The 10,158-nt window shown below is 39.2% G+C and overlaps 1 protein-coding gene across 1 annotated transcript; it reads left to right on the top strand.

The window, feature by feature from the left end:
- Positions 1-879: 879 nt before the first annotated feature.
- si:ch211-145o7.3 (forkhead box protein N2) lies at positions 880-7,512 on the top strand. The gene is made up of 5 exons (XM_042492740.1): positions 880-995; positions 3,542-4,199; positions 4,912-5,033; positions 6,688-6,743; positions 7,160-7,512. Exons 2-5 carry the CDS (start codon positions 3,588-3,590, stop codon positions 7,510-7,512), a joined length of 1,143 nt encoding a protein of 380 aa, XP_042348674.1. The 5' UTR covers positions 880-995; positions 3,542-3,587.
- The last annotated feature ends 2,646 nt before the right edge of the window (positions 7,513-10,158 follow it).

Genomic DNA, 10,158 nt, shown 5'->3' with positions numbered 1-10,158 from the left:
GAAAAAAATAAATATTTAGCTTTGTGTATTCAATTTAATTGTTTCTGAGACTCTTGTTTTCCATAAAGACCTGTCTAGTTTTGCAGGGGAACATACTTCTTGTATCTAATTTATTTCCCACCAAAAAGTATTTATTTATTTATTTATTTAATTACTTAACATGGTACAAGAGGTCAGCAGTCTATGGCTGAGGCAGATTCATTTTGCAAAGTTATGCAGTTAGAGTAAAGGAGTAAACTGATAATTAACTTTTAAGGTCCAATTTTTTTTAACAATTTTAAGGTACTGGCATGTTACATGACAATTTTCATTTTGTCCGGATTTGTTTACTGTATTACATTTCATAGGGAAAGTGTGTTATTTTCACTTCATTATATTCACAGCAAGTGTCATCTGAATGTAATTATAAAGTAAGGTGTTATAAGCTGTTAAAACAACTTTTTTTTACTTCTATTTTTGAGGATCAAGAAAGTCTTAACCTCTAATAATAATAATCCATTTATACATTTATTATTATTAATGTAAATATGCAATGTACTAAAGTTATCAAATAGAAGTAGTGGGATAAAAAGTACAGTAGTTACCTCTGAAATATATATATAAGTAGAATAATGACGTAGCAGAAAATGGAATTATTTATTTTACTTAGCTACTGAAAAAAATACTGAACACTTATTTCACTACTGTTACTACTTGTTTACTGAATACGTAATAAGGTATTTTACATTATTGTATTGCTAATTTTACCAAACTGTCCTGGTTGTTGGTGTCAGACTATATAAACTGTGCGGGAGCGCGCCCGGGGACGCGCACCATGCAAAGCGTCCTTTTCGTTTCCATGGAGACCTCGGACGGCAACAGAACACGGAGGGAGAGGTGTCCGACTCCGAGTCCAGTTTTCAACACCAGAAAATCACCTTTACCTCTTAAACTACGCATTTTCTGCACATTTAAGGAGCTGTGAATACGGCCGGAATCATCGTTCTGCTGATTTGGTGAGTAACCCGTAAATATTTCGCCTTTTGAAGCAGTAGCTAACCTCACCTGTGAGGGGGAAAAGGCGGCTTTCTGACTAAAGGAAACTTTATATTGTTCCGCCATTTGGCTCCTGAACTGCATTGTAGAGCCATGTGGCATCACATACACACTCTAAAAGCGTTAAAAATGCCAGTTTTTACACGCAATTGGTTTATTATTAGTTTGTTTAAAGCGTTTTTATCGATGTCTGCGCACCTAGAGCATGTGTAGGATCAGCAATGCCTTTCTGCACCTGTCCACTGGGCATGTTTTGTGTTTAAGCTGTAAAAACGGGAGATGGTGCAGTGAGAGTGTACACACAGTGGACTTTGTACGTTCAGGGATGCTCATCAGAGGGGAACGAATAGCTAACATTTAACTGAATTATTTTTCTTTTCTCCAGCATTTTCCATCAGCACTTTTAGTCTAAACATTTCGAGTTAGCGTGAACCTGGAGTAGTTACCCAGCGTGTTAGGATTATTATTCTGTTGCTGTAGTTTTGAAAGATAGTTCTTAAAGTTTGATTTACTATGCCTTAGAAATATATATGTTTTTTAAATACAAGAAGCCCTGCTTACAGTGCAATTTCACAGTTATTTCATCTACTCTGCATAAAAGACATGTATGCTGAACGGATAGTAAAGCCCTTTGTAATCTGAGGCTATATAAATAAAAGTCCTTGGTACAAAATTGCTCACATGACAAGATTAAATTGAACTTTATAGTTGTTGCACAGAGTACAAGTACTGAGACAACAAAATGCAGTTTAGCATCTAATCAGAAGTGCAGAGTAATGAACAGAGTAATAGAATGAACTACAATGAAAATTAAAGCTGCAAGCAGCAATAAAGGGGCCCTTGGACATCAGGAGTAAAACGCAGCCATGCATCTTTTAGCAACCATTGGACAGCGGCATAATATGAACTTCCTGTGTCCACTATGTGGCGCTAGAGTCCGCAAACTAATTACATATCATGTTGTATATCATTTGTAGACCACACCATGTAAATTCTATATAAATCAGATCTTTGTCACACAAGGTTGACTTCCTGTTGCCAATAGGTGGGGCTATGACTATGACTCAATCTAGGCATGTACACCTTCAGACCATAAATATATCATAATAGTTAAATAATGGCAAAATTACACTTATTCAGTCTCATTATAACTGCTCACCTAGCGCATACACCAAAAAGAGTTTCAAGCTTTGGGGTTTACTTCCATGACATGCGGCCCACTGACTACGCACAGCAGCATTTCTCCCACTGGCTCCTCCCACCAGTTCCTGCTCAGCTCATAGACTTTACATTGTGATGTCATCACAAATTTTTCCTCAGCTTTTGCAAAGTCTTGCAAATATAAAACCTCCATGGATCAAAAATGCTAACGCGCTACTTACTTTCAGCATTTCAGACTAACAAATACACAACAGAAACCCACAAAATACTAAGAAAAGTAATATTCTCACAACTATTTTCCTTATTAAACAGAGAAATACAATTGTACACTTTTTGAATTCAACTTTCTCTCAGTCAAGGAGGACTCACAAGGCTTAATTGCCCCATTAACTCATCATAAAACACACTTTATTCAAACTCCACTGAAAAAAAAATCACACCCAAACTGTACTCCTGCTAGTAATCTAGTCACCAAGTCACCGTTCCAACAATCACCAGCTCTACTTTGGTCAAAATCGATCCTCAATTCACCAAGTTAAATGTAAAAAAACATGCTGTTATTCCCCATGGTCTCTCTCTGCCTGCTGGTCACTGGTTGTTTACAGTCCTGTAACTTATCCCTCCACCACTAGGTGTGGCAGTGTCTTTCAGCTCAGTTTCCTGATCCATTAGAGACCGAAGCTTTGGTGGTGCATGCTGTGCACTACATACAGTGAGTTTAACAGAAAGAGGAGTGTCTGTTTTCATGTAAGTATTGGAAATCATACCTTCAAGATTTCTAAATACCCTGATATACAGTAACACCCTGATATTGTGCTTAGAGATGGCAATAAAATGTCCAAAAAGTTAAAAATACATTCAAAATGGGTGACTCCCAGTAGGGTTTAGTTCATGGCACTAAGAGACTTTTTTTAAGTCTTGGGGCAATATGTGTGCCTCCTAAATTTCTAAAATCTAAATGAAACATAACACAGGGGCTACTCTGTTGACATTTTGTAGAGGGTGCTTTTAAGCCATCTTGTCACACATAAGACTGACACCAAAAAATAACCAAATATTCACCAGTTGTGATGCATGTGCAAAGTTTCATGAGGTTTTGAAAACCTGTAGCCCCTAAAAATTGCAATTAATACCTAAATTCATGGCAATTTTAATACAGCCACTGCCACCGCCTGCTGCTGGTTTTCGGGCCCTATTGAAGAATAAACAGTAAGGGGCAGATATTAAAAATGATTAAAAGATTGTTACAATACAAACATGTGCAGCCGTTTAAGTAGGAAACTATTATTCCTAATTTACGTTCAATCAGCCGTAACTTAGATGTTTTTTCTGTCATGTTTTCCAGCAGTGCTACAGCTGAATGACCCTGGAAGTTTCCTCCTGGGAGAGAGATGGAGAATAACTTTCATAGACTGCCACCCTCGTCACCATGTCCCACCACTTTTGGAGGGTCCCTGCCTCTCTCGTCCTCGCCGCAGCAGACCTGCTCAAATGGCCGCATTTCACTCCCACTTTCACCTATTTCATTCCCCCCGTCCCCTTCCTCACTTTCTCCAGCAACAGCAGAGTCTGTTCACTCCTCCTCGCCTCTGTCACACTGCACAGCGTCTCAGTGCCTCGACGGACAAAACATACAGTGCCTCAGCCCAGCAAACACATCTGACCAGGATGACCTGACCTGCCTCAACTGGCTTCATCAGAGGGGCAACCTGCTACCGCTGCAGCCCCTTCCCAAAATGACACCACTGCCTCAGCTAGAGTCCTCCTCCGCTACTCAACCTCCTTCTCCTGCCTCATCCAAGCCCCCGTACTCCTTCAGCAGTCTGATTTTCATGGCTATAGAAGACTCGCCCGACAGGAGGCTTCCAGTGAAGGACATCTACGATTGGATTGTGAAAAATTTCCCTTATTACAGGACAGCCACCGGAGGCTGGAGGAACTCTGTTAGACACAACCTGTCTCTGAGCAAGAGCTTCCGTCGCATTCAGAGGGACAAGAGCCAGGTGGGGACATGACTCACGTTTAACACTTTAACTCCTGAAATTTGTTTGATTTCTTTCAAAAACACAGGGAAAAAAAAGAAAGAAATGTTCTATAAAAAGGAAAAAAATCAGTAAAATGTGACAAAACCCCCCAGAAATGTATCTGTATTTTTTTAATTAGATATTATTTTTAAAAATTAAGGAAAAATGTCCAGAAAACTTTATTTATAATTCTCTTAATACTATTTTTTTAAAAATACAGTTTTTTTTAGCATAGCACTGTTTTTGAGTGCATTTTTGGTCTTTTTTGTGTGCTTATTTTCAGGTAACTTTATGTAACTTTTTACTAATTTCTTGCTAAATTTTGGGCCATTTCTTGTTAGGTTGTTTGTGGCTCTCGTCCCATGTTTTTGAAAGAAATTGAGCTAATTTGCTTAGGTTTCAAAGGGTCAAGAGCTACTGGGTCATGTAGAGAGTAAAGAGAGTTGCCAAAATTATAGGACACGGGTTCAAGCATCCATAACACTGAAATGTCCTTGAGCAGCACACTGAATCCAGATGTGCTGCTCTGAAGTTGAGTCAGCAACTAAACTGCCCTACAGGGAAATCACTATAATGTGCTCCACATGTGTTATGGTTGTTATTACGGTCAAGTGTGTCAGCATTACTGAAGTCTTTGTGTGGCCCGTTGAAAGTTGAATGTTTCAACTGTGGTTTTGTATGTTTGTTTCAGTCAGTGGGGAAGGGATCGCTGTGGTGTGTGTGTCCAGAGTATCGGCCGGCGCTCCTCGAGGTGCTGAGGAAGACCCACAGCTATCACAGCAACAACATCAATCTGTTAAACAAGCCTGAACTGTGAGTATAATCACACAGGTTTGCGGTCTAGTGTGTAGGATTTAGGGGGACATATTGGCGGAAATGAAATGTAAGAAGTATATTTTCTTGTGTATAATTACCTGAATGGAGGAATTGTTTTTTCGTTACCTTGGACTGAACCGTATATATCTACATAAAGAGTGGGTGGATGAGTCTGTCATGTTGAACCACCATGTTTCTACAGTAGCCCGGAGCAGCCAAACCAAACGCTGGCTCTAGATAGGGCCATTCCCATTTTCACGTCAGTCATCGTAGTTAGCAGCCCCTCCACGACAAGCAAAACAGCGTCTGAATTAACATAGATTTTCAAAGTGACACTTGTTTATTTAGCGTTTTTTACCGGTTGGAATCCCTGATTCTGCAGATATATCTGGTCTATGTAGAAACCTCCTGAACATCTGGATTTTAATTTATCAGAGAAAAACGTGAGCGCACAGTAGCAGGCGCTGGGCAACCAGCCTGTCTGCGATGAACCGAACAGCATCGCAGAAACACTGATTTTATAATGAAACTTCTTTATTTGTTGTTTTTACTGTTTTTTATCACTTGCTCAGGAGGTTTTTACGAGAGGCCGAATTATCTGCGGAGGTCTCTTCCTCTCCAAAACAAACTGAACATTGAGCAATGACAGAAGTGTGAAGGGGGGTTCACACTGGGCACATAGGAGAAGTTTAAGCTGGTTGCAATCTGCAATCATCACCACTAGATGCCACTAAATCCTACACAAAGCTCCTTAAAGTATGTGCAACAGTACTATATTATTTTCATATAAGTTTTAACAGCAACTTATACAATCATATTTACAATTTGCCTACAGTTTTTAAAATATTCTCAGCTGTATCTACGTAGTTTATAGATAATTAACGAAAAGAAAATACGATTTAATAAATTAAATAATAATCATGAAAAAAATACTTCAGCTATAGTATAGTTTGAGTATAAAACTTAATTGTGAGTTTTCATTGTGTTTTAATCTTTTTTAATTCACTTATGCAAGAAAAAAGGCCAAACATTTACTGGCACCAGCTTCTTTAATTTACTGCTTTTCACAGTTTTAAATTGAATATCTTTGTATTTTGGGCTATTAATTGGACAAAACATGCAGCCTTAACACTTTTCCCTGGGCTCTTGCAAACTGCAACATGCTTTGTTTTTTTTTTTACCATTTTTTGTTTTTTTATAGATAGACTTATTGATTAAAAATTGACTTCTTTGCTTTCGACTATAAAAAAGAAAGAAAAATACTAACCTAAATATTACTTCACTGACACTGCTTTCTAACCAGAGCAGAAAAATAAATTTGTGTGTTTTGAGCGAGGTATTCTGATAGTTTTACATTACAATGAACCTCTTAATGTATTTTAAAGATATACTATGCAGGATTCTAGGTTACCGTTTCAAGCCACTTTGGATTTTATCAGCCGTGACATCACCTAAGCACTATGGGGGTATGTGCCCATGAAATTCCCGAGCATAAAAATAGGAGCAAAATTAGAAAACAGGGCACAGGGCAGAGACTTTGCAGATAAATACTGAAATCCTATGAGCCTATACATTGTTTCTGCAAACCTTCAAGCAAACACGCACACTTAATTTATGTAGTTGTCTAACTATCTTGCCATGTTGTGTGCAGGTTGGAAGGAGAGGAGTTTGGGGTGCCTGCAGTGTGCGAATCTATGGAAATTTCAGGTTAGTGATGCGGGGACTCACAGCAGGCTCATGTCACTTAATTAGCACAAGAACTTATATATTTAACCCTGTATTAGTTTCTCTAAGTCGGCAATATTTCATCAATGTTGTAACAGCTCTGTTTGACATTTTTATTGCACGCAGCTTTTCTCCCCCTTTGCAGCCTTCTCAGCGTGCAACATTGTTCCTGTGTTTGTGTTCTGTTGGCATGGCAACAGCCTTCTATTACCCTGGCAACCCAGCAATGGTCTAGCTTAGTCTCCTTTATGTCTCTGTTTTATTTCCGAACCTATGGCGCTATACGGGCCTCCATGCCCTCTGAACAATCTGACAAGCGTTTGTTCAACCAGCCTCGATGAAAACAAGTTATTAATATTTATGTCTCAATTTTGGCTTGATGTTTTTCTCTCCTGCAGATCCCCTCTCTCACACTCTCCTTCTCTCCGCGCCCTCACCCCAAATCCTCACCACCGATAACCCGACTTTCTCTGAAAACCCACCATGCCCCTTGACGCCAGATCACGAGGAGCTTGTCACCATGGAGTCGGTTGAATACCAGCAGGGGGAGGTCAGCGAGGAGATGGAGAAAGACCCCCTGTCAGACAGCGGCTACATCGAGTTACACTATTACCAGTCTAACCAGTATCAGTACCTGGTGCTGCCGGGCGACACAGAGTTGGACCTGGAGACTGTGGAGATCCTTCAGCTCGACGCTGAGGCCCAGGAGGCTGCTGGGTCGCTGCTGGACCTGGCGGGCGGAGGATATTAGTGTTACATCCCATTCAACAATCACACCTGATGCAATGCTTCAGTCTATTTTCAGCAAAAACTCCAGCAAGCATAAATGAGGATTTATGCTGTATGATCTTAAAGGTCCAGTGTGTAGGATTTAGGGGGATATAACAGCAGAAATGCAATATAATATAAGTAAGTATGTTTTCTTCAGTGTGAAATCACCTAAAAATAAGAATTTTTGGGGGGACTGTTTTATTCAGTGTTTTACCAGTTTGTTTTTGAGAAGAAGAGACTTCTGCAGATAATTTGGCTCCTGGTAACAACCTCCTGAACATCTGGATCTTGAGTTACCAGTTGCTGCTTTTACACAGAGATGGCACTGTAGTACTGCAATGAAGACCCCCTTTATACTGCCCCTGCACTTTTACACAGAACTAAACGACAGCAACATCATGCCGCTCCAGTATGTCATTATACACTGTGACATCGCGGCATCCCGTGATCAAAATATGCATGACAAGCGTGACATGTAACACACAAGCATCCGCCCCTAGCATATAAGATATGCGTCGGCAACGCTTTCTAAACAATAACAAAGGCATAACTTGTTAATCACAATCATTTACCGTCTCTGTATATATGGTAGCTGATCTTGTCCTCTGCTTAGAGGGTAAGGAACTCCCGAATCTCATTGTTTTCCCAGTTTGTGGATATTTAATCGCTATGCTAACAACTGCTTTTTAAATTCACACGGTGGGTCACACACCTAAACATGTCATCAAAACGTCACACACGTGCCATCTATGGTCTGTCCTTCAGCTTTGTGTTTTACACAGACCTCGTTATGGCGCTGTTACTACCTCCATTCCTGCCTTAGAGGCGAGACCACTCTGTCCCCCTCTCCGCAATCAGTCCTTATATACAGAATCGCGAGGCGGTGTAACGCCGTTATATTCCCGCCTTGAACAGGCAGTGTAAATGCAGCTAGAGAAAAAAGGTAAGCGCACAAAAGCAGGTGCTGGGATAGTAGTCTGTCTCCGACATGCCAAACAGCATATGAGAAACACTGAGTTTTAACATGAAACTACTTTATTCAGTGTTTTCCCCTGTTTTGATCACCTGGTCCGTTGGTTTTGGAGAGCAGGAGAACTCTGTGAATAATTTGGCTCCTGGTTAAAGCCTCCTGAACAATTAACACTGAAGGAATTCTTACTGGGAGAAATTTCAGTTGGTTTCAATCTGCAGTCTTCACCACTGGATGCCACTAAATTCCCCTACAGCTTACACGGTGTTCTTTTAGGTGTTAATGGATGGAGTGATCATAAGGTGATTGGCTGCTGCTTCCTGAGACGTTGACACTGCCCTAAGGCTTGTGAATTGTTCTGTAGTTAGGTAAAAGTGTAGATCAACTTTTTGATGGACTAATGATAATATGGATCATGGTACTTCATGTGTATTCAGGCAGTTGCAATGCAGAAGCTGATTTAACCACCATATGGTACTTTATAATGACATATCGGACAAAGATTTGTGACTGTAATGTAGAAAAAATGGTAAAAGTGATCTGAGATTTCGAAACTGAAGAGAAAGTATTGATATGTGTAAGGTCTTCAATAGGTTTTCCACTGTGATTTTTTAACACATTACATACATTCTCAGGAGTGTAAGGAGTGCTTTCAACGTAAGAGGAAGTACTGTTTCTTGATTAAGATGTTTCCCAAATTAATGTAAGATTTATACAGCAAAGTACAAACATAGCTCTTGACTCGGATCCAGATCGAGGGTGATACATCATCTAGATCGATGTTTTGATTCAGTGAACAATCCACTATCATTGAAACAAATTGAAACAATGATACATATCATCACCTTTAAGAAATACCTTAATTTTGAAATGGTGCGACTATGTCACCATTTCCGTCCAAGCATATCTCCTTTGTAATTACTCAAACGGTGCTAGCAGTGTAGCGCCAGGCAGATAATGTTAGCAGCCAAGAAAAGGTCTCTGACTTTGTGATATCAGCAAATACTGTATCATTGTCCCACGAATCAATATAATATTGGATAGTGAAAAAACTTATACCCCTAATCCACGTTATTACTATTTCAATATAAATGTGTTTTACCAACCAATATTCCTCCAGTTCTTTAAGGTGGTGACAAACAAACTTAAGCTGAATATCTTGCCCCCTAACCATTGTTTCTGTAAAAGTAGCCTATTTTTATTTTCGGAGTAGATATAAAATAATAATTAACTTATAATTTAGTTTTAGATTGCACTCAAAAAGTTGAAAAGCACTACTCAATTATAACGATATAAGTACTTCCACCTTTATCTCTATTCAGTTTCATTTCACCCATGGTCATTCTGCAACTTTCCCCACTGTGGGACTAATAAAGGATTATCGTAGAGATGATCGTATCTTATAGATGATGTTCTGTACATGATGTTATGTTACTGGATGTCTTTTAGTTTTCTGTGAATTGAACACCTAGACATGATATTGTAAGATCTGCTGAGTTGTTTTCAATCATGAATAGTTTGATTGGAATTTTTAGTTAAGATGTAAAATGATCTCACTGCCATTTAAACCACTTTACATTTCAGGGTACACTGAATTTATTATTGTAAATTGTATGTTTTTTCAAAAGCTTTAGATTTTGTAATCTAACAAATAAA

Source organism: Plectropomus leopardus, chromosome 9, assembly GCF_008729295.1.
Source record: "Plectropomus leopardus isolate mb chromosome 9, YSFRI_Pleo_2.0, whole genome shotgun sequence".
NCBI lineage: Eukaryota > Metazoa > Chordata > Actinopteri > Perciformes > Serranidae > Plectropomus > Plectropomus leopardus.
Note: the sequence above shows the minus strand (reverse complement) of the source record. Positions and strands in the feature narration are given on the sequence as shown.

Excerpts from the sequence above, each read along its gene's own strand:
- si:ch211-145o7.3 (XM_042492740.1), top strand. The coding sequence starts at position 3,588 with ATGGAGAATAACTTTCATAGACTGCCACCCTCGTCACCATGTCCCACC. Across the intron at positions 5,034-6,687 it reads CTGTTAAACAAGCCTGAACT|GTTGGAAGGAGAGGAGTTTG; the intron begins GTGAGTATAATC and ends TGTTGTGTGCAG. Across the intron at positions 6,744-7,159 it reads CGAATCTATGGAAATTTCAG|ATCCCCTCTCTCACACTCTC; the intron begins GTTAGTGATGCG and ends TCTCTCCTGCAG.